Source organism: Papio anubis, chromosome 10 (genome assembly GCF_008728515.1).
Source record: "Papio anubis isolate 15944 chromosome 10, Panubis1.0, whole genome shotgun sequence".
Lineage (NCBI taxonomy): Eukaryota > Metazoa > Chordata > Mammalia > Primates > Cercopithecidae > Papio > Papio anubis.
In genome coordinates this window covers 62193189-62219169 of record NC_044985.1, presented here as the reverse complement: position 1 = coordinate 62219169, position 25981 = coordinate 62193189, and the positions used below count along the sequence as shown (strand labels likewise).

Here is a 25981-nt window from a genome sequence, read left to right as displayed (position 1 = left end):
ATAGAGTTTACCCAAACACATATTAATGTATAGACTGTTTATGTCCATTTTAAACTTAAGATGGAAGGCCTATAATTACAGTTTTTTAAATAAATACCAAATATTAATTATTTTTAAATATCCCACATAAACTTACAAGAGGAATTGAAATAAAATGAAATAGGCCACACCATTCTAAGCTCACAGGCAACAAAAACTAAAAGCAATCATTTGTGTCTTCACCAGCAGGCCTAAATATACAAACTCAAATCCATTAGAATTATATTAGTGCCTAATAAAGATTAGACAGAATATCAATGAATATAAAAAATACAATGTATTATATGATGTGTTTGAATGCAAAAACCACACATTTATTAAACATATGATTAACTTAAAAACAACACACCAGTTTGTTTTAAAGTGCTCCTTCACCAAAACCTTAAAAAAAACTATTAACCCAAAGTGAATTCAAAACAACCGATTACAAGGCAAACAATGACAATAGGTATAGACAGGCACTACCAAAAAATGCTATTTGTTCTTTAATTAAATAATGCCATTCTCAAGTGATATAGAGCAGTCATCTTGGCAGAATTCCTTTTTGTATAAATATTCATAAATAAAAATGTCTCTAGACATTGGAAAGAGCTGCAAACAATACTTTACAACAGCAGCTTAATGTCTATTTTAGGAAAAAAAAAGCACTAAAATCCTCTTCCATTGAAAGTTGTTTATTTCTCTGGTGTAAGTGAGCAAAGTCACTACAGCATTAAAATCTCTTTTCTAGAACAATGTAAAGAACAACGTATACACATCTTAAATTTGGTAGGTCACAAAAGTTAGAATGCAATCATCTTTTGAGGCAACAAGAAAATAAATAAAAATTAAACACTTTAACCCAACATTTGGAATGACAAATCAGTAGTGTCAACTTCACATATGAAGGACAATACAGTCTGGTTAAAGATGCTCAATATGTCATGGTAATTGGGCTAAAGATACTTAAAATATTGTGTTTCCTTTTTGATTAAAGGAATATAATACAATCACCATCAAGCTGCTATCGTAACTCATTTTTAGCTGTGGTAAAGTGACCATTTGGTCCATGGCACAAGTTACATATATCACACTTCTGTCAAACTGAAACCTTATAAGATTTCATGTTTATAAGCTACAATACACCCTGACCAAGCTGTCAGTCCTCTCACAGTTTTTTAGAAAAATATCTACATTTGTCCTTATGGATGTCAAAATGTTACACCATCATTCGTTTAAAAAAAAAAAAAAAAAGATGCACATTCATACTGTGAGTTATTAGGAAAATACTCTTGCAAACAAACTATATAAAGATAAAACACACTTCAAAAGTATGTGGTTTGTTTTCTTGTCTGTTTTACAATATTCTATAAAGTGCAGAGTCCTAAGGGAAAAAACTACTCCCTATAACAATAGTTTAATTACAGCAGCTTTTGCATAGCAATACTTAGAGGAAGTTGGACACTTCAGTTTCTTCAGGAAGAGAAGGATGGAAGAGTATCTTCCGATTCAGATTTTTTTTTGGCCATAAGTCTGCTTTCTTCAGGAATGGTTGCTGATGCCAAATCTCCATTAAGTGTATTTTTTGAACAGTGAACAGGTCCTATGAAGACATTGGTAAAAACATTAAACATCCTGTCAATATTAACTCCAGTCCTCCGTGAAAGAACATTTTAAATTTCCTATTCAGGGACATGAAATTCCTTTAGCTTCCTGCTAATTTTTTATTTCCTTGTTTGTTTCATACAGGAAAACTTAACTTTTAGAGAAGAGTATCAACAGTCAAAAGGAAAAACATCAGAATTCATGGGATAAATGACAAAACTGCCTGAAGTAGAGATTTTTGTTTTGTTCATTGCTAGAATCACGGTTGGCACATAACAAGCAGTCAATAAATATCTGCTGAATTGAATTTAATCTTTATTAATTAAATATTGCTCTTTCAGCCTATTTTAATGCTGTTAATATCCTCCTTGTTCCTAAGCAAACAAACCAAGACCCATAAAAGGATACATGCCTTACCCAACATCACACAATTGGTAACAGAACGAGGACTAAATTCAGGTATTCCTCTTTTCATTCTAAGACTTTCTGAGCAAAGCTGACAAGATACCTCACTCTGAAAGATCCCATTTCTCCATTTGTAATGCAGCTCACAGAACTATCACTGCAGCTCCATGTTAACACAGCTGACTACACTGGCATAGTCCTGTTCTAAGGCAGTTGTACCTTTATACACATTGTTTGAGTTTACCATCATCATTTATTACTTTCATACTTTTTGAAAAAGCTTGTTTAGAAAAATAGAAACAGTTGCATCTCACAAGAAGAATATTTTTGAGTAACAACTTTCAACCAAAACTGCCAACTGCAAAATATATACTTTCTAGAAGGAGCACTAACTCAATCTTTGCTTTGTCAGCTAACTGAAACACTAAACTAGTATAAACAGGAAAAACTCTAAGGATAAAATTTCTGACCTAGTCTATACTTGCTAATTTAAAGATGTTCTAGAGAAGTGAACTATATGTATGCATGTATATACGTGTGTGTGTGTGACTAGTTTTGTTACAGTCCATAACAGTTAAACTGGGGGATGCTAAATACAATGAGCATGTACACCTAGATCTTTTGAAAATTGTTTTCTTTTTTTTTTTTTTGAGACGGAGTCTCGCTCTGTCGCCCAGGCTGGAGTGCAGTGGCCGGATCTCAGCTCACGGCAAGCTCCGCCTCCCGGGTTTACGCCATTCTCCTGCCTCAGCCTCCCAAGTAGCTGGGACTACAGGCGCCCGCCACCTCACCCAGCTAGTTTTTTGTCTTTTTAGTAGAGACGGGGTTTCACCGTGTTAGCCAGGATGGTCTCGATCTCCTGACCTCGTGATCCACCCGTCTCGGCCTCCCAAAGTGCTGGGATTACAGGCTTGAGCCACCGCGCCTGGCCTGAAAATTGTTTTCAAATATTCAGGACTAGGGTAACGAGAAGAAAAGAATTCTAAAGAAAAATGGATGACTTTAAAAAAGCTATTTTAGTAATCACAAATGATCCTCTTAAAAAAAAAAAAAGTCACACTTAAAGAAAAGTACAAGGTAACATACAGAACTCCTTCATGAACTCTGGATTAAGAGTCATGTGTAAAAGGCATAAAGAATAAAGAGAATCAGAATCTATCTTACCTGCCTCAGATAACACTTTTTTCACATACTCAACCTCTTTAACCCTCCTTCTCTCCTCCTCTTCTCTTCCAGGTCTTGTTTGATTGGCCCAAGAAAGTTTCTTTCTCCCTTCCCCTTCCCGGTTTCCTTCCTTAATTTCTCTACCCATATCTCAATTTAAATTCAAAATGTTAATGAGCATAGAATAGTGCCATATATTAATAAATAGATGATTAGTTCGGTTAAAAAAAAAGTGAGCATTAAAACAAAAAACAAAAACACAGATGCTATCACTCCTAAAAATCCAAAAATGACCAGCAATCCTTTTTAAAATTGCCATGTGTGTGAACTAAACCTGTTTAACTTTCTGGTTACATAAAACAACTCCAGCTTAATCAATGTTTTCAATACACTCAAATGCTAGAAATACACCATTGTTTTGTCCCATTTCAGCCATACTATGAATTCACTGGGTTCTTCTAGGCTATTCAAAGAGCTAACCACCACTTATCATGTCAGTTCCACAAGAAAAATAAAATCTGTTTTCCAAACAACTGACTTACAAATGAACTACTGGAACACAACCTGTTCCTTAATTGGAAAGTGTACATAGTTTCTATCCCACATTTTTCCTGAGAAATAGTAAAGACTTGGAGAGTAGAAGTCTATTAATAGAGATGTAATAATAAGACTATATTTGTGTTCACTGCAAATCATGGTCACTACTATCTTACTAGATATTCTGACACACTTTCAAAGCTTCTTCTCTGAAGAGAAAAATTTAAAAATTTTAACATAAATCACAAAACCTTTCCCAAAAACATTCAATCACAGTATGCTGCCTCTTTAATAAGAAAAAGGTACAGGAATGAATGCTACTATAATTCACCATGACTACCAGACAAAATTCTTTTCCTTAGCCATTTCAAGGTATTTTAGTAAAGTAACAATGCTGACTTTTATATGAACTTGGAACTTGCCTTTATTTTCCCCTAGAATCCTGCTAACAATTCATGCCTTCTTCTGAAATGTTTTTTAAGTGCAAGTATAGTGGTGGTAAAAGATCATGATATTCTATAAATATATATCTAAGATACGATATTTACAAAGCAATCCTCAGCACTCCTTAGTTAATAACAAACCTGTTTGTAAGAGGATATATGAGTTTTCATTGATTGAGCGCTGTTTGCTTACCTCTGAATGAAGGAATCAATCAAAGAAACAAAGTACAATGTTCAATGTCAGTATACTTCATTTTCAGAAATTACAGAGTCCCACAGTAATTTTGCTGAATATGCCAAAGAAAGAGACAGAACCTATGCCACTTACTATCTGGGTCTTCAAGAGGAATATCATTACAAGAATCTGTATCTGAGTAGGTTCTTCGGCGTCGCTGGGAGAGTCGGTGAAGTGTAGATACTGGTTCTTTTATAGAGTGGCTACTCCTGCAAATTAAATAAAAAGCATTAAATTGTAAGGCCTTATATAAATAAAAACACCTTCAACTGGAATTTTAAATGACTTCTCTTTAAGTGAAAAAAGAATTATTTTTATGCTCAATGTCCCATGTTAGCAACATTCTACTCAGAAGTCAAAAACAAGTGAACCCATTTAGAAGACAGCTGGTAACCTGAAGAATATGGCTTCTGAGCTGAAATAAAAGGAAGAGGGGTATAATGAAGAAGTAGTAACTTCTGTAGGGGAGACTCCAGAGAGCAGACATATCAGTCGGTTTACAAATGTTTGAAAACTAAAAGTTATAGGTTTCATTAGTGCATGTATTTCAAGTCAATCCATATCTGACCAAAACCAGGAGACTGAAAGAAATGGGCAAGGAGTTCATAGAGCTAGAGGTAGACTCACTCACAACAGCAAGAGAAGATAAAGATGGCAAAAAGGGGCCTAGAAAAACTTTTTTAAAAATCTGTCTCAAAAAATTAAACAGAGAAGCAAATCACCACCACGTAATAGCACCTCCACTACTATTTTTGTAACAGCCCAACATTACTGTACTTAATGACAACCTTGATTCATCAGGAAACAAATAAGATTTTAAAATTATTATTTTGTGAAGTAGAAAGGATAGAAAACTTTCTTTCATAAAAATAAAAGTTGATTAAGCTTCCATTTTTCTGGAAAATTCAGTTGGTGGGACTCTTGATTCCCTGACAAAGTTGGGCATATACATCATTGGACTCCTCTGAGTATTTGATGGTTTAATCAAAGATTATATAATCATCAGGGGAAAAAAATAAAACATGACAAAACAATAAGGGCCCAGCATTTAACAGTGCAAATATAGAGAAATAAATGCTAATGTCACTATAATTAAATCACTTTCCAAAGAACCAAATAAGACAATCATAGCAACTTAAAGGACTATTACCTAACAAAATAATAGTTTAACAACTTAGCATTTTGGTAAGATCTATCCAGAAGGTAAGATTTTTTAATGTATTGATATGAATAGGTACTTTAAAATATCAAGTGGTTTCTCTTTTCAGCAAGATCTTTTTCTCTTAATGAAATAACAGCTCAGCATGAATAGATGATGCTATAAACAGTTGAGGTAAAATGAGCCCCAGCTGTGGAGTCTTAATACATCAAAAATGTACTTCTGTCTAACTATAACTTGATATACAGTCATGCGTCTCTTAATGACAAGGATGCATTCTGAGAAATGTATCACTAGGTGATTCTGTCACTGTGCAAACATCACAGAGTGTGCTTACACAAAGCTAGCTAGTATAGCCTACTACACACGTAGGCAATGTGATATAGCCTATTATTCCTAGGCTACAAACTTGTACTGCATGTTACTGTACTGAATGCTGTGGGTGACTGTAACACAATGGTACATGTGTATCTAAACATACCTAAACATGGAAAAAGTACAGTAAAAATATGGTATTATAATCTTATGAGGCCACTGTCACATATGCAGTCTATCATTGATGGAAAAGTCATTCTTCAATATATGACTGTATTTCAAACATCTAAAAAAGGTAAAATGGCTGGCAAGGTGCTTACCTTGCTGGTTAATTAATTAATTCATTTTTTTTTTTATGACTACCTACTGAGGCCAGGCCCTTATACTAAATACTAGGAGATAAATACAGAGAGATAAAATGCTGGTTTCAGAATCAGACCTAACCCATACAGAGTTTACATTCCACACCACTTGTTAAAGGCCCAGAGAACTTCCCTAAATGGGTATAGTTTGAGAGAACTTAATCAAAAGAAAAGGTTCTTTTACCTCTCTGAACTGCAAGAACCAGGGTGGCTGACAGAACGCTTCATCTAGAAATTTTGAAAAAAAAAAAAAAAAAATTGCCATAATCCACATGTCAAGTAGAATCATGCAGCTCTAATTTACTATTATCATAATAAACATAAATTTACTCAGAGAAAAAGATACCTGGCAAAACAAAATTTATCTTTCACAGACTCGAGTAACATAATTAGCACAACATAAAGCTTTCTCTCTAATAACCGTTAACTGGAATCTTTTTCAACACACACCCAAAACATGCTGGATTCTTTTTCAAAAGTAAAAACCAAATTTTATACATAATATATATATATGAGTGTGTACACAAATATAAAAAACAGGGTATATAACTATAAATAGGATATAAATGTGATAAAAAGGAGTATCTAGCAAGCCAGAAAATATTCTAATAAATATCTCTTTTTAAAGGGAAGTAGTAGAAGAGTCAGGTAGCAAAGCTTCTCTTTACTATTAATTATTTAGGTAGCTGATATACAAATGTTCTGAAGTGTGGTTTTCATGGAAGACAGCATTAATAATTTAAGACTTTAAAGAACTCAGAAGAGCCCTAAGTCTCAATGGATTTCCAAAACATATATTTAAAAAAATAAAAAAATACCTAATTAGGCAGAGCATTTAAAAAATATGATAAATACTAAACATAATTTGGAAGATCCAACTACTCCATCAAAATATGAAGGGAGGCAGTCAAGTAAAATTGATTATTTCAAAGTTTAACACGGTAGCAGAAAAACAAAGATTAAACTAAAGGTTTAGGGTGATTGCTTTTGTATACATGAGCCCAAGAGTCTAACAAGCCCAGGTCTAACATTTATGTTATGTAAATGCCTTCTATATTTGGAACATGAGCCACTAGTTGCTCTGAGAAATACCAGTTGAAATGATAAGAGATATGACCCACCCAATCTGTAGTCTGGGAACATCTGATAAGACTGACATTAAGATGCAAATGGACATTAATATCTCCTTTAACAGAAATTACTTCCTTTAGGCTTACTAACCCAAGGACATCCCCACTATAATAATCACTCAGTCTGTAGGTCCAATGACAGTTGTCTGAACTTTTATGATAACTTGAAATAAAGTTAAATGCAAGTTTACTCTAAGATGAATTCATTGAGATTAACTATATAAAGCGCTCATAAAGATCAGATTAAACTGTTTTGGAATACTCAAATTTTCAGCTTTATTTTTCATATAAATAAATGTAAGTTTTTCATATAAATAAATAAATAATGTTATTTAAAAAAAAAAAAAAACCATGAAGACTGTCTGACCTCACTTTCCATGCTATTTGTCTCTAGAACTATTACATAAGCCACAATTCTTGCTCTTTTTATCAAGTAAAATGGCATAGCTAGCAAAAATAAGCAGCTTCTAATCTAATATTTCCTAAATTAATGTATTAGAGTTCCTGTAATTTTTCTATTGAAGGTTTTAGCTTTAAAAAGACAATTATTTTAGTTTCTTATATGTAAAATACACATATGACTACTCTGGACTAGAGAGCATTTGTAACATAAGGGATTTCCTGAGAAGTTCAACGCGGAAGCAAGGCAACTCTGAGGTTTTACTGCATTTGACTCTAAAAAGTACAGCTGTAAAAACAAAAAAGTGTACCCTTTGCATAATCAACCTCAGGAACACAGCACTATACATCCATCTCAAAAGACTGGTTTCTTTGTTCACATATACACGTTAATTAACAGTTTATAGCATATCTACAATTGTCCTAAAAAGCAACATTGTCAAACTATGTTTTACTCAACACCACAGTCCTGTAAAATGGTATTAAAAAATACATAAAAAGGGTCAGGCACAGTGGCTCACGCCTGTAATCCCAGCACTTTGGGAGACTGAGGCGGGCAGATCACGAGGTCAGGAGATCCAGACCATCCTGGCTAACATGGTGAAACCCTGTCTCTACTAAAAATACAAAAAATTAGCCAGGCGTGGTGGAGGGCACCTGTGGTCCCAGCTGCTCAGGAGGCTGAGGCAGAAGAATGGCATGAACCCGGGAGGCAGAGCTTGCAGTGAGCCAAGATTGCGCCACTGCACTCCTGCCTGAGTGACAGAGTGAGACTCCATCTCAAAAAAAAAAAAAAAAAAAAAAAAAAAAAAAAAAAAAAAATATATATATATATATATAATGGGCTCAATTGTCAAATAAATTTCAGAAACACTGTACACTACACCTCCACCTCTCAGAGATTCATAATACACTTCAGCATAAAAGAGGGTGTGAAAAGCATAAAAGCTGGGCATGGTGGCTTATGCCTGTAATCCCAACACTTTGGGAGCCTGAAGCGGGAAGACTGCTTGAAGCTAGGAGTTTGAGACCAGCCTGGGCAACAAAATGAGACCCCATCCCTACAAAAAATAAACTGAAAAACTTAGCTTGAAGCCAGGAGTTTGAGACCAGCTTAGGCAACAAAATGAGATCATCTCTACAAATAATAAGTTAAAAAAAAGTAGCCAGGCATAGTGGTATGCGCCTGTAGTCCCAGCTCCTCAGGAAGCTGAGGTGCGATGATCACTTGAGCTCAGGAGTTTGAGGCTGCAGTGAGTTATGAGGGTCAGCCTGGGTGACAGAGTGAGATCCTGTCTCTAAAAAAATAAATAAATAAAAAGGCTGTGACAAGTCCTATCAAACTGTCCTTGTCAGATTAGAGAAACCCAATTCATATCATTTAAGTTAACCTAGCAATTCCCAAATTAATCTGGCCATAAAACTCATTTTCATGGTACACTTGTCTCAGAGGAAATTATTAGCCCATCAAACACTGATTAGAAAACAATTATCTAAATAAATCTAGGCAATAATCTTTCCTAACTCTCATATAACTAAATTTGCTGGGATAGGTAAGAGAACCTAGGAATAAATTAGACCCTATTCTCCTAACAAACAGATCTTCAGGTAATTGCTGAAACAGCAACAAGGTGGCATTCTTACTCCTATAAATGGACTCCTGAAAACACTTTGATGAAATAAAGTCTCATTAAAGCTTATGTCACCTACAAGTTTCTCACAGCATGCTAGAGCAAATTTATTAGCTCAGAAAGGACAACGGATCTGCCACCCCTGGCAAAAAGAGGACTTGTTGTTCTGAGTAATGAGGAAGTAAGAAACTAACACTGAGCACCTAACAGTAAGCAGGTCAGATCGTTTGCAGTGACTCTCTGATATACACTGTATTTTTACACATGAAGAAACTGAAGATCAGCTACTCTGAGGGTTCAGATCCAAATAGTGAGTACAAAACACCGTTCCCACTAGACTATGTTTCAAATTCCTTCTAACTCCTTTAAAGATTTACTTAATTGTACCCCATTGTGACTAAAACCTCATTCCGTTGTGTAATTCTTACCAAGCAGAATAGAGCCTCCCAATTTTTTCTCTGTCACAGCACTTTGTAATATTGTCCTAGATACTGGGGGAAATGGATGAAGCAGCCTGTGGGCAGGCCATGCACAGCCCCTCCAAGCGGAAGGAGATGAGGACACTAGCACAAATGCTGAGCTCATCAGCTGAGAAGCTCTAATATGAAACAGTACAAACAAAAAAATTCAACTTGTTAGCTGTTTCCCTGCCACTGCCTGTTTAAGCCCTTAAAAATAAATACCAAAATGAAACAAAAACCACATGCAACATTACTACTGAAGGAAAAAAACAAAACAAGAAGTTCAAACCATTTGAACAGGAGAAGGTGATACAGGAGAAACTAAGGGATCCGGATGGGGCAGTTGAAACATCTCAGGTTTAAACTTGGCATTCGCTATCTTCACACATTCCTCGAGCGTTGTGATGAACGTGTTACACGTGGCACTAAGCAGAGAAGAGGCTTCATTCATGTTCTGAAAAATTACACAAAGACTTGAACAGATTTGCATACAACGACATGGAATCATATACAACCTTATCACTAAATAAAAAGACATCTCCAACAGACCCATTACTATGTTCAAATTTATTTAAAATACAGTACCTTAGAAAATTAAGCTGGGGCAAAAAAAAAAGAAGAAAATTTAAAAATCTATGAATAAGAAATGCCTGTCTCCTAAACAATGTATGAAACTAGATTCTAAGAAAAACTAAGTTTTGCATTGAATTATCATATTGAAAAATCATGTACAAAAATTTATCTTAGAGAAATCTAACCTAAACAGTAATTTTCATTTTCCCAAAAGTGGTCACAGACATGGAATACCCTTAGAATTACTTAGTGGCAGTACAATTCATGTCTACCCTCTATCTGTTCTCCCACTTCTTCCTTGACAGAGTAAAAACCCCAATTTTGTTCAGGATCGCAAAGTGCCCTGATCCTGGGGGATGAATAGAGACTGATCTAAGCTAGTCATGGCTATTCCAAGACTCTTTACCAAATGCTCATTTTTTTCCTGGTTTCCCTTGAGCCAGAAAAAAACAAAGATGAGAAGTCTGCTGGAGAATTTCTGGGATTTTTTTCCCTGATTCAAAACCAAGCACAGCAAGTTGAGAAGGACTCTCTCCACCCTGGCAACCCCACTGCCTCCTGCCTCTTTGTGAGCTTGACAGTCATCTTGACACCTGGGGCATTAGGAGAAAAACTCAACACATCAAGAATGGCAGAGTGGAAAATGCAACAAGCCTGGGTCCCTAATACTGTCACCGAGCTGCTGTAGCAAGTGTGAGAGCACCCACCTCCAGGGAGCTTGTGGTCAGTTTGTCCTTGCGCTTCTTACACAAGATTCCTCCCCAACAGGAGAAAGTCACAGAAGAAGAAGGAAGATTTCCTGCTGCACTTCTATCAAGTTAGGCAAAAAGGGACAGGCAACATGCCGGCCTTTCACCCAGAGAGTGGTATAGCTCACTGGTCCTATTTTACCATAAAGAATGAGCCTATTATAGCCCGATCCTACTAATCTGAGTTTTGATTCCTAAGTCACTGTTCTGAGAAGGATTTGTTTTAAGTTATTCTATAAAGATAAGTTATCAACTCTCACAGTTGAAGCAGGGCAGCTGTCCAGTGAATTTATGCCGCTAGCCTAGAGAACAAAGCCTGGAATGCTTCTTCCCCACTCCAACCTCCAAATTATTAGAGTGGCTGCAAAGACAAGCCTTGATCCCCGGAGAAATATGCTACTTCATGTTCTTCTCTGGCCACACAGACAAAACCTAGAAGATGCTACAGATTTCCAGATAGTCTACAGTAGGCAGAACCCAGAAAAGCGGAAAATAACTCAATGTGAAAATGCCTATCATCTTATGGAATGACTGAGGATCTCCCCAGAGCACTCCAAAGCATCACCGCACATGAAGAGATCCTCTTTGCTCTACCTCTGCACTAGGAGATGAATGATTCTCATCATGGTGAACAAATTCCTGTATCGTATGAACTTGCTGCATTAAGAGATCACAGTAGAGGCGAAGTTCAGACATTTTGGTTTTCAGCGATTCACTGGTTTCACTTATTTCTGAAAAGAACATATATAAATATCCAGTTAGATCATTTTCATATTCTTTGGGCAATGCAACAAAATGTAATCATTTAAAAAAGCAATGAATATAAATACCTATAGCTCAAGAAATGTGAGAACTTGGGAATAGGATACCAGAGCCCTAAGGAAACATCTTCTCTTTAGATAATTGGGAAAAAGCTGACAGTTACATGCCTGCCACATTTAGGTGATTTCCAGAGATAGGATGATGACCACTGGATATTTTATACAGGATATTTCCATTCCATTACTCATCTTCCATTTAAATAGTGCTTAGTTTTCTTTTGTGAATTGCTTTTTTATTTTGTCCTTTATACATTTTTTTCCAGCTCTGATGTTGATTTTTCTCTTAGCAATATAAACTGATAGTTTGTAAAAGTTCTTACAAATTAAAGATAGTAATCTTTCCTCTATCTTATATACTGCAAATACCTTATCCAGATCTGTTAGCTTCCTTTCAGTTCTCTTTATTTTGGCTTACAGAAGTTTTAAATTTTTATGTAATTAAAACTATTATATATAAACATTCATTTATTTTCTTCTGATCCTTTCAGTTTCATTTTCACATTATACTATTTTCAACATTTTTTATTAAGAGCATACTTTCTTCCTTAGTATCTCCAGACAAACTAAACATCCAGCCATAATCTCAGCCACTCACAAGCCAATACCTTTTAAACTAGAAGTATAAGCTACATAGGAGAAAAATTCGTAGAGTAAATTTCTGGTGATTCTCCACACTCCCTGGGCCAGGTCCCACTGGCCTTGCTCTCTGATCCTAGCCACAAAGCCACTTTTGCCAGAGTGGACAAAGCAGCTCTATCTGCCCATTTAATCTAACCTAAATAAATTCCTGCTCACATTTAAGCCTGTTCTTTCTCCTTTTAAAAAAAAAAACAACTGTGGTAAAATATACATAAACGTAACATTTACTATTTTAACCACTTTTAAGTATTCATTTCAAAATGTGGCACTAAGTACATTCGTATTTGTAAAATCATTACCACCATCCATCTCCAGAACATCTTCATCTTCCCCAGCTGAAGGCCTGTACCCACTAAACATTAACCCTATTTCCACCTCCCCCCGGGCCCTGGGAACCAACATTCTATTTTCTGTCTGTATAAATTTGACTGCCCTGGGTATTTCATATAAGTGGAATCATAGACTATATGTCTTTCTGTGATTAGCTTATTTCACTTACTGTAATGTCTATAAGGTTCATCCACAGTGTAGCATGTGTCACATTTCCCTTCCTTTCTAAGGCTGAGTAACATTCTATCGTATATTTTGTTTATCCATTCATCTACCAATGAACATTTGGGTTATTTCCATCTTTTAGCTATTGTGAATATCCATTCCTTCTTATCCTACCTGTAGCCATATTCTGTAATGTTTTCATATATTTCAAAATTGTTATAAATTCAATCCTCAGCCTTCATTTCTCAATACCTGTAATTTACCTGCTTTCACTAATGTAATGTGTATTTAATTATAAAAGTAACACATACTTAATAAAAAATTTTGAAAAATATAAAAAATATAGAAAAGAAAAATCAAACAACTGTACTACGGTTCGAATATGGTTAGTTTCCAGCAAAATTCATGTTGAGGCTAGGTCCCCAGTGTGGCAGTGTTAGGAAAGTAGTACCTCTAAGAAGTGCTTAGGTCATTAAAGAGATTCCATACCTTCCTCAAAGGAGTGAGTGAGTTCTCAACCTCTTGGAACTACATTATGGGAAATACAGTTATAGTTACTATGAGAGCAGGTTGTTATAAATTGAGGCTGCCTCTTGTGTTTGATCTCTTTCTGCACACGCCCGCATTCCCTTGCTTCCTCCACCATGCTATGATGCAGCATGAGGCCCTCACCAGAAGCCAACTAGATACAGCTGCCCAGTCTTGAACTTCCAGCCTCTAGGGCCATGAGTCATACCTCTTTTCTTTAGAAATTACACAGTCTCAAGTATTGTGTCAAAGCAACAGAAAATGAACTAAGACAAACTATAATCTCACTATCAAGAAACTGTCATTTTCACATTATATCTGTATATAGTTGAACTGATAACATAAATCATTTGCTTTGCTTTCAGTTTCTAAAAATCTTTTTGAATTGGCAATATGCATACATGGTAAAGTCAAAAGATACCAAAGGGTATACAGTGACAAGTGAGTCTCCTTCCCACAAATTCCACTTCCAAAGGTAACCATCTGACCAATTCTTACATACCTTTCCTAAGCCAGCCAATGAATACTAACACTATATATAATTATGAATCCTGCTTTTTTCAATGATCATTTAACCTTGGGCATTTTCTCACACTGAAATTCGTTTTAAACATCTTACTATCTATATATCAGCCAATGAAAGCACGAGTTTAGGCTGGGCGCAGTGGCTCACGCCTGTAATCCCAACACTTTGGGAGGCCAAGGCGGGCGGATCACCTGACGTCAGGAATTCAAGACTAGCTTGGCCAGCACACAAAATTACAAAAATACAAAAATTAGCCGGGCATGGTAGCAAGTGCCTGTAATCCCAGCTACTTGGCAAGCTGAGGCTGGAGAATCGCTTGAACCTGGGAGGCAGAGGTTGCAGTGAGCCGAGAAAGCGCCATTGCACTCCAGCCTGGGCAACAGAACGTGGCTCCATTTAAAAAAAAAAAAAAAAAAAAAAAAACAAGAAAGAAAAAGTTTATTGAGACATTCCCCTAAATTTATAGCTTTTACAAAATGTTTACTATGATAAAGATACATGTAAATCTACATTTCTAATTATTTCCTTGGGATAGATACTAAAAGTGAACAGGCTATTTTATTTATATTTATATTTATATTTAAGAAAGTACTCTCACCACAAGGGAAAAGTTTATAGTTACCTTTTTCTTTTTTAGTCCTTGTGTCAGTCAAACATGCTTTGGAGCTCCCCAGAGCGACCAGCCACCTCTGTCTTTCAGCTGCATTCACTGCCTTCATGTAGAAATGCTGCTCTCCGGGAATGATTAATTCCATTCTTGTGTTGTCTGCTGAATGAACTATGATGAAAAACAAAGAGGAAATACAGTTATAGACTTAAGTAATTTAAGGGGAATCAAATAATCATCTAATCACACAGTATCAGATGCTTCATACACCTAAAACAATGAACTATCATTCATGATGCAGCCAGTGCATCAGTGGCACTCCCCAAACCAACATTCTCATATAGACCCAGGGTGATAATGGTGCCAAAGCGATGACAGAGTATGAAAAAGAAAACAGGGACATACTAACTACTGAGAAGTGAGACCCCCTCACCCACCTTGGGGCCACTTATCATATTAAATACAACTGCAATGAATGTTACACTATCACACATTTTTTACTGATTTCCTTGAAAGTAAAGTCTTTGTTTTCATATCCCCCAAGGCTAGGATAGTGCCTGACACATGGAAGGAATGTAATAAATGACAACTACAGCCACCATCTATCCGAAGAGTAACTCTATGATATGCCCTTAATTATGGATCATAGCATAACACATGGAAGCCATGTATATTTTGAAGACATTCATCTCTTTGCCTCTTTCTACCTCTTCTCCTACACACACACACACACACACCTCCTTTGATGCTCTGAGAAAAGAAAGCTAATCAGGAATTATGATGAGCCAATCCCAAGTCTTTGTTGTAAAACAAAATTTGTGTTAAGCTGTCATTCATCAATAAATATTTACTCAGCTCAGAGCAGTGCTAGTAGAAGGCAAGATAGAGGGGGAAAAAAAAAGATGTCTTTGCTTCTATACAGTTGACTATTTAACCAAGATACAAACGGACACACCAAAAACAATCAGAATACGTATATGTTTAACTCTTTGGTGCAGAGATTTCTTGTGTAATTATGAGAGAAAGTAATTTAAGACAGGAAATTTAAAAGGCTTCAAGAAGAAGGATTTGATGAAAGCAGGATTTAGTTAAGAAAATGAATGAGAAAAAGCTTAAATGAGAAAATAAACACAGAATGTACTGAGAATATTAGGAAACAAGCAAAAATAGAGGCTTCCATTGTAGTGCAAAGTAATATTGATATTTGTTTAGCCAGCACAGTGGTGCAAGCATGCACTCCCAGCACCTGTAGACCCAGCAACTTGGGAGGGAGAAGGCTGAGGCAAGAGATCACTGGAGCCCAGTACAGGCTGTGGTGAGCTACAATCACACCACTGCACTCCAGACCGGGTGACAGAGCAAGACCCTGTCTCAAAAAAAAAAAAAAAAAAAAGGAAAAGAAAAGAAAAGAAAAAAGGCCGGGCCGTGGCTCACGCCTGTAATCCCGGCACTTTGGGAGGCTGAGGCAGGCGGATCACGAGGTCAGGAGATCGAGACCATCCTGGCTAACACGGTGAAGCCCCATCTCTACTAAAAATACAAAAGATTAGCCGGGCGGGCTAATTAGTAGTGGCCGGCGCCTGTATTCCCAGCTACTCGGGAGGCTGAGGCAGGAGAATGGCGTGAGCCCAAGAGGCAGAGCTTGCAGTGAACTGAGATCGCGCCACTGCACTCCAACCTGGGCGACAGAGTGAGCCTCGGTCTCAAAAAGAAAAGAAAAGAAAAAAAGAAAAAGAAAAAAATGTATATTCATGAATGGATAAGTTGGGAGGAGCCAAATTATGAGGGTCCCAGCAAACTCTGGCAGAAGCCCCAACTTATATAATTAATTGCTATAAATATTGACCAGATGTTTAGTCTATTATGGTGAGTAAGTGCCACAAAAACATTGCTATCTTATTATTCTACTTACATGGGCCATTCTTAGTTGCAGACACTGAAACATACAACCATGCAACAGGCAATTATGAATGCAAAAGATTTCTAGGCTAGGGTAAAACTACTGAACTCCTAAAGCTATAAGAGTAACTCTTCCTTGCTACTTGTCAATACTAGCGAAAGCACCAGTAATACCTACTTTAAAAGAAAGCAATGCTCTAATTTCTAATGATGTTGCTACAAGATGAAACTAAAATAAGACGACTCATTTTTAAACATACCAGAATTTATGTATCCAATCAAGGGGGGTCCCCTCCAAAGTTGTCACCTGAAAAGGCAACAAACTTAAAAACGATGCTTCCAAAACATCAGAAAAGATGGACGAGACCTCTAAACACAAAACTACAAAACATTACTGAGAGAAATTAAATATCTAATTAAACAGAGTTAATGGAACAGAAGACTCAATTATCATCAAGAATATAATTCTCCTCAAATTGTTCTGTAGAGTCAACACAATTTCAAACATTCCAGCAGATAGCTGTGGAAATTTATAAGCAAATTCTAAAATGTATAAGGAAATGCAAAGGGCTAACAACCAATACAGTACTGAAAAAGAACTAAAGTTAGGAGACTTTGGCTATCAGATACAAAGAGAATAAAGCTAAAGAAATTAAGGCAATGTAATATTGGCACAAGGATTAACAACAACAACAACAAAAAACAGGGCCACAGAACAGAATAGACAGTCTAGAAAAAGACCCACACATACATGGTCACTTGCTTTGTGACAAAGATATCTCCATGATGCAGTGGGGGAAAGCTTGTTACTAAGTCAAGTACAGACCTAATATGGAATTAAATATAAAAGGGAAAACTATAAACATTCCAGAAAGCAACACAGAAGATGTTTTCAGTGGGTCATAAAGGGATCCAATCAAAGAAATTAACAAACTGGACTTCATTGAAATTAAGAACTTCTGTTCCTCAAAAGGTATCATTAACAAAATGAAAACATAAACTACAGAGTAGAAGAAAATATCTGCAACACAGACTCATCCAGACTATACAAAGAACTCCTACAAATCAACATGAAAGATAGCCAAGGTTAGAAAATGGGCCAAAGACTTGAAGAGGACTTCAAAAGAAGAGAACATTCAACCTTTTTTTTCCTTTTTGTGGAGACAGGAGTCTCATTTTGTTGCCCAAGCTGATCGCGAACTCCTGAGCACAAGAGATCTGCCTGCCTTGGCCTCCCAAACTGCTGGGATTACAAACATGAGCTAACGCGCCCGACAAGAGGACATTCAAATGGCTAACATCTAAAAAAGCATTCAACACCATTAGTTATTGAAGAAATGCAAGTGAAAACCACCATGAGATACCACTACAAACACCAGGAATAGTCTGAATTTTTAAAATGGATAATACCAAGTTTTAGCAAAGATGCAGAACAACTGGAACTCTAATACTCTGACTGATTGCAGAAAAAATTGATATAATCACTTTGGAAAACATCTGGCATTATCTCTGAAAAAGATTATTGGCTAGGCACAGTGGCTAACGCCAGTAATTTCAACACTTTGGGAGGCCAAAGCGGGCAGATTGGTTAAGCTCAGGAGTTCAAGACCAGCCTGGTTTTTGAAACCCCGTCTCTACAAAAAACACAAAAATTAGCTGGGCATAGTGACGTGTGCCTCTGGTCCCAGCTACTCAGGAGGCTGAGGTAGGAGGATCACCTGAGCCCAGGAGGTGGAGGCTGCAGTGAGCCATGATCACACCACTGCATTCCAGCCTGAGCAACAGAGTGAGACCCTGTCTCAAAAAAAAAAAAAAGAAAAGAAAAGAAAAAAAGAAAAAGATTGTCTTCTTGACCAAATTTTAGTCAGGCTCATTTGAGTCCTGTACTCACCTAAGTTTCCTTCTCCATCCTTGTAGAATCCAGTTTTAGTAAGAATCCTACTAAGTCAGTTTAGCCAGAATCCCCTAACACCATATTTCATCACCCGCCCTTGCTATCTGACCACATTCTTCATTCCCTACCATCTCCCAGCAATGTCTGATCACCCTGGCTTTGGCCTGCCTTCAGCAAGAATCCTGTTAGGTCAATTTAGCCAGAATCCCCACTTACCTCTTAGTAACTTTCCCTCCACTGATACCCTCTCCGCCTAACCCTGCTCCTTGGCTATACATTCCCACTTTTCCTTGTACTTGGAGTTGAGCCCAATTTCTCTCCTCCAATGCAATACTCCCTATATCTATCACAATAGTCCTAAATAAAGTTTGCCATACCATTTCAACAAGTGTCAAGAATACTTTTTTCTTTAACTGCTATTAAAGCTGAATGTATGAATATTCAATGCCTTAGCATTCCACTCCACTTCCAGAGATACACTAAACAGAAATACACATATATGTTCAATAAATGTGTAAGAATGTTTATGGCAGCTTTAGTCACTGTAGTCCCAAAATGGAAATAACCCAAAAATCCTTCAGTACTAGAATGGATACCAAAATTGTGAGATATTCACACAATGGAATACTATACAATAAGAATGACTGAACTACTGTTACATACAACAACATAGATAAATTTCACAAACACGATGTTGAGTAAAAAAAAAGCAAGACACAAAAGAAAATAGTGAATTATTCCATTTATAAAATGTTCAAACGGAGATAACACTTATATATGGCAATTAAAGTCAGATTAATGGCTACCTTTCAGGAAGACTATTTGATAGCTATGACCCAGAGCTCACCACATCAAAAGAAACACACTTCATGAAGGACAAGTATTTAAGCTAGAGTGGAGAAATGAAAACGACCAGGGGGAAGTCGAACAGTCACTCCCCTGGCACTCTAGTTTTTCCTTCATTCTCTTTGAAGAATTCAGTACTTTTCACTGCCATTTTATCTGATTTCGCCTCCACCCCACACCCCCCAACCACACACACAAATGAATCAATGGTCCATAAAATCTTCCTTCACAAAAATTACAGCAGGACCTATCGCTTTATTTCTCCCCTTTTGGAAGAAAAGGAAACCATCTCTATCACCCAGAGGAACTTACCTCCAAATTCAGCAAAGAACCAGAGTTTACAACTCCAACTTCATACTTCATCAAAACCCTACAGAGCTGGCCCCATTATCTTTGGAGTAAAGCTTCCAATTTTTACAATATCTTTCTATTAATTCCAACAATAATGAAATAGAATGCTTATAGACTGAAGGTGGACACTAAAGTAGTATCCACAAGAAATTGTTTGTCAAATCCAAATTGGAAGACTAGCAAAAGTTATTTCCATTCAAAATACATTTGTAGAGGGAGCATTATCAAAAACTGTGTTTAACTGTGTTAACTGTGATGAAATACCACTCCTGACTGCTAAGGATATAAATGGTATTAGAAGATCCCTACATGGTTAGAAATGCCTTTTTTACTCTTGTCTGGAGTATGCTGAAGAACCCTTGACTAACCTCCAGTTCCTCTAATTCCATATATTCACTTACCTTTAATTTCACAAACTGCCATCTTTATGCTTCCTTTGCTCCCTTTGCAAACATCATCCTGTGAATCATAGTAGGATAAGATTCCATTATCTAAAACAAACCAACGAGGCTGCCAACCTAAAAAGATCATAAATAACAAAAGGTCAATTGGAAAGACATTACTTTTACCACGTAGAAAACTGTGATTTCAAAACTTGCTATCCACATTATTTCTTGGCTCTCAAATAACATTCTGACAATGAAATTTTTAATCACCAAGGCTTACCAAAAATGTTTTTGCATCAGTCTCCACTTTACTGGGAGAGATTTCTGGAGCAATCTCCAGAGCAGCAAAAACACAGGGAGTAATACTTCTAATTCTAGCTCACAGTGTTCTCATTAACAACCCATAAGGCCCATCCTTAGTAATAGCCCTAAACCAGGTATAGCATAACTGCCCTCTTTTCCTAAAAAGGAACTGAGTTGGGGTTATGATATTAAGGGAAAAGCCATGGAAGACAGAGATTCTAGCCTTACCTATAGTATCATTCTTTAATTGGATAATCATACCCTGGGGGCGAATCTTTTCATTTCAATAAATCTCTAAAATTCCCAGTCTCTAAAATGTATAGGTTGAACAAGATGACCTCTCAGGTGCCACCTGGCCCTCTAATTCTGCAATGTGACTCTTATGAAATACATACTTCTAAGCAAACTCCCTTAAACACAGTGAGTGCTAAATGAATTCCAGTCTCTTAAATAGAAGCTACATACCCTATGGTGAGAACATAGATTCCCCATGTGATCCCCTCTTCCCTTGTCTGCAGTTGCACAGCTAGGGCAGAAATCCTAGAAACTGCAGTTGTTCAACTGATATTTATTCAGTGACCAGAGCTCGCATCTATCACAGACTTGGCTCCATGCCAAAGCTGGTGACAAGGATGATGATGGCTTTCCTTGGCATCCAATTCCCACTCCTCTTTGAAGCCAAACTTGGTGTTCCCTGGAGTCTTATCAAGCATGCTACTAATTTACAACAGTTCACTGACTATTAACATGGTGACCATGCTGGGGGCAGCGTGACTGTCCTTGTTCTTTCCGTGACTATTAAATAACAATTCAGCACAAGTGTTCATGGCTAAAACGTACATTTTAAACCGTGGGTGTTCAAATCCTGGTCACTTTTGCCATAGCCTGCCACATGATTAATCTGATCTTTCCAGAGTCAGATAGTGCCGAGAGGGGAGATGGGTCAATCATCCTTACACTTTAATACAGATCCAGGACTTAATTCCCCAAAAGGATTTATCTCTAACACTTTTGAAATGACAACACTGAGTCATCATAAAAGATTAAATTTTACTTTGTAACCTTGTTTAGGAAGGCAGGGAATGCAGTAATATAGTTCAGAAAGATGGATATCTAAAGCAATTAAAAACCAGCAATTTTCAGGTTCCTGGAAGATTCCTTTCTGTGAAACAACAGAGTATTCCCTAGTGAGACCTAAACAAATTAGAAAGTAAGTTATTTTGGTATATGGACTTTATCTTGCTCAACACTGCATTCCCAGCAACTAGAATGGTGCCTGGCACGTAAGAGGTACCAAAAGAATCTATTTCTCAAGTGACTGAATAAATAAATGAATGAATAAATACCCCCAAAAGTGAGATATTTCATGGATTGCTGCTGCTGTTGTTGTTTTGTTTTTTTGAGACAGGGTCTTGCTCTGCTGCACAGGCTGAAGTGCAGTGGCATGAACATGGCTCACCACAGCCTCGACCTCCTAGGCTCAAAAGGTCCTCCCACCTCAGCCTCCCAAGTAGTTAGGACTATAGACACGCCACCGAGACTTGCTAATTTTTTAATTTTTTATAGAGATGAAGTCTCACCATGTTGCCCAGGCTCGTCTCAAATTCCTGGACTCAAGTAATCCTGCCACCTTGGCCTTCCAAAGTGCTAGGATTACAGGTGTGGACCACCACACCTGGCAGATATTTCATATTAACCATGAGAATATAGACATACAATATATCTTTGAGAGTATATTGTATTGATCATGCATGGAAATGATAAAAACTATCTTTCCAAACACTAATTTACCTTATCAAACAAATTATAAGCAGTGGGTGGTGAAAATACACTCCTCCACCCAGGTCTAGTGTGCCTATAGAACAAATTATGATTTTGCAAGCCTGCAGTACTGCAATTCAATATCTCTTTAAAACAAATATTGGGCAAAATGATTCATTTAGAATTTGCAGCAACATGAAAGGTGAGTGGTTGAACATATTAATATAATCAAGCCTGTTAATTATCTCTACACACTTTTTGAAGAAACATTTAATAAAACAATTTCTAATTGATTCACACACTCAAGTAACAGAGGGTAATATCTGTGAAAAAGAGTCACAGGTATTCCCTTTTTAAAATTCTTTTTTTTTTTAATTCTTTTTATCTCAAACTACCAAATGTTACTGAAATTCTTACTCTCCACAAAGGATTCTCAAATAACACTATCTTTTTTTTTTTGAGATAGAGTCTCACTCTGTTGCCAAGGTTTGAGTGCAGTGGTGCAATATGGGCTCACTGTAACCTCTGCCTCCCAGGCTCAAGTAATTCTCATGCCTCAGCCTCCCAAGTAACTAGGACTACAGGTGCACACCATCATGCCTGGCTAATTTTTTGTATTTTTTGTAGGGACGGGGTTTCGCCATGTTGGCCAGGTTGGTCTCAAACTCCTTACCTCAAGCTATCTGCCCATCTCAGCCTCCCAATGTGCTAAGATTACAGGCATGAGCCACTGTGCCTGAACAACACTATCATTACACTGAAAGATCACTTAGTATGAACAGCTGCTCATCCTAATGACCTATGATGAACTAAAATTAATCATCAGCACACTGTTGACTCAAATTTAACTCTTAAAAATGAAATTCTTCCAACCAAAAGATTTCTTTTCAACCAGCTTCTACAATGCATACTAGAAGTTGACTAAATGCCCTGCAAAGACTACAATCTAAATCACATGCGGTGAAAAGCTCAACCACTGGTTATTTAGTACCATAGGAGATGAGGAAATGGCCACCAAGACCAGGTTTCACCTCGGTTCTTAAATTATGACTCATCTCAGTAATGACCCAATGGTTCCTCCTGCATGACCTCCACAACACCATGCTTAGGAATACTTGCAATGAGATGAGCATTTGCATCTCAAAGCATACAAGCTACTGTCTTTTTGTTTTATTTTGCTTTTTGAGACAGGATCTCGTTCTGTCAGCCAGGCTGGAATGTGTGGGTACAATCATAGCTCACTGATCCTAGCTCACTGCAGCCTCCATTTCTCTAGCTCAAGTAATCCTCTCGCCTCCGCCTCCTCAGTAGCTGGGACTACAGGCGTGCACCACCACACCTAGCTAATTTTTTTGTTTGTTTGTTTGTTTGTTTGTTTAGTAGAGACCACATCTCCCTGTGTGGCACAGGTTGGTCTTGAGCTCAAGCAATCCTCCCACGTCCGCCCCCCAAAGTGCTGGGACTACAGGGGTGAAGCACTCTACTGTCTTTAACAGTTAACACTATACCTCAACCAAACAGTATAACTGCTCTCACAAGGGCCCAAATGAAAATGCCCAATAAAAAATATTTATCTAACTTTTAAATGTTTCCCATTAAAACATGTCACTTATAGAAATAAATTGACTTTTTAGTTTGAACAAAATAAAACATCTGTGTATCATAAATGTTAAAAGCATTTGCTGCTATCAATCTGGCTTTAGCATTCTAAGAAATCAAAAAGCAGGTATAACTGTAGCCCAGTGCTTTTGCCTGAAAAAGTTTATGTGCACATTTTGCACAAGATCAGGTGGACACAAGTTGAGAGTACCACACAATTACTGAGGGATTCGATACTTTTGGCAGAGGGAATAAGTGGGCAGCAAGTCATGATTTGCCTATGCTAGACCCCCCAAAAAAATCTGTTTACTGTTCAAATTTATGTTAAAACCATCCTCTCACTTAGTGAGGTCATGGAATTCTGGAGTTGGAAGGCATGTCCAGGACAAAATAGCTAATCACCCTGGCCTTACCAGACTGAGGTCCTGAAAGAATAACTGACTTGCCTTGATTGTTGGTTGATGGCAGAGATTGGACTACAACTCAAATTTAAGGAGCTTTTAAATAAGCCAGACTGCCAATGTCATGGAAAGGAGCCCTTTCCTGCTGGCCTCTGATTTCTTCAAAGTTCTCCCTTCCACCCACTTCACAGGTGAAAGTGACTTGCCTGCTCCCTTTCTGTGTATTGGCACTGTCTTCCACTATTTCCCACACAGTTAACAGAATTCCCCAACGTAAGGATACTTCATTGACAATCCCTAAAAGAATATTATCTGGGGACAGCTTCCAAAATCATGTTCGCTAAGCTCGAACAACCTCAACAAGACAACTTTTTAAAATAAAATGTTAAGGAAACTAGAAGAAATACAGAAAAGAGTTCTTAAAATTAAATCTTGTAGTTGAAACAATTAAAGGGTCCTTTCCAGTCCAATACTCTGACAACTCAGTTATTAACAAAATGCTCTTAAAGTATGAATACTAAGTGTGAATAAGGACGGAGATCGCAACAACACATGTAGGGTGACTGAGAATTGTTCCGGAGGCTACAGGAGGCAAAGATTGGTATTATCACACTAGCAAGTAAGTGGCAGGTGCATTTCCCACCCTCTAGAAGGTGCGCAGCCTTAAACCCTCCCCTGAAGAGGCCAGAAGGACTCAATAAGCCCTGGAATCGAGTACAGCGAATTCGCTCTGAGGGTCCGCAGAGGCCAGACGGAGGAAGAGAAGCCCCGGACCCGCCTTCTCCGCAGCCTACTGCCTAAGCCCCTCCAAGCCCCCCGCCTCTCCCCTCTTCCCTCATCACGCGAGCCCCCATACCTGTGAGATAGTTGGTCCACTTGTACAAAACCCCCTCCATGCTTCAGAGCCCCACACCGCGCATCCTCCCGGCCCGGCGCCAGCCGCGGTGATGGGGTAGGCGCGGGGCCTGGGGCAGCCACTCCCGGCCCGCCCGGGCCCCCTCCCCTGGAGCCCGCCGCCGGCACGAAGCCGCCCTCTGCCTGCGCGCGCCGCCGGGACGTGGCGGCCCTTAGAGGCCGGAACAGCGGGCGCCGCGTGGAGCTTGGGGGCCGCGAGGCGCGGGCCCAGACATCCCGGAGTAAGCCTCGGCGGCGGGGGCCGCGACAACGACAAAAATGCGACCGCGACCGGCCTCCTGCTCGCGCTTCCGCGGCCCGGCGCTGCCTCCTCCTCGCCTGCCTTCCTTCCCCCCGGGCTCCCCGTTTGTTTTCATTGACCCCGACGTCGCTTTCACTTCCTGGATGAAAGGGGCTGGATCGTCCCGGGAAACCCCTCCCCGGCGGCGGGGCTGAAGGAGCGGGCGCGGCCTGCGGCCTCGCCGCCTAGCCGGAGGCTGCGTGAGGAGGGCGGACCTGCGCGTCGCACCCTCGGCCTGCCAGCTAGGGCAGCTCTTCTCCTCTCACGGGCCCAGGGCCAACAGTCCCGAGGCTCCCTAGTCTCCCCCTGGCCGCCAAGGCCCAGGCCGGCCGCCCCCGGGGGCCGAGGCCTTCGGGCTCCACTGCGCGCGCAGCCCCCGTGCCCACCCGAGGAGGAGCTCCCCACACACTCATCCCTCGGGCACTTAGTTCTCTCGGGTTTTCCTGGTTTGTTTGTTTTTTTTTTTCCTGAAAAAATAAATAAAAGCCTTCCTATTTCTGTTTGCTTCGTATTTTCCTCATATTCAAGGGGTCTGAAATTATCT

The 25981-nt window shown here is 38.4% G+C and overlaps 1 protein-coding gene across 1 annotated transcript; it reads right to left on the bottom strand.

Annotated features, from left to right (window-relative positions):
* Positions 1-297: 297 nt before the first annotated feature.
* PLEKHA3 (pleckstrin homology domain containing A3) lies at positions 298-25888 on the bottom strand. The gene is made up of 8 exons (XM_003907669.4): positions 25099-25888; positions 20194-20310; positions 14818-14973; positions 11781-11917; positions 10154-10318; positions 6428-6471; positions 4501-4616; positions 298-1621 (listed from the first exon to the last, which is right to left on the bottom strand). Exons 1-8 carry the CDS (start codon positions 25136-25138, stop codon positions 1494-1496), a joined length of 903 nt encoding a protein of 300 aa, XP_003907718.1. The 5' UTR covers positions 25139-25888; the 3' UTR covers positions 298-1493.
* Positions 25889-25981: the final 93 nt, after the last annotated feature.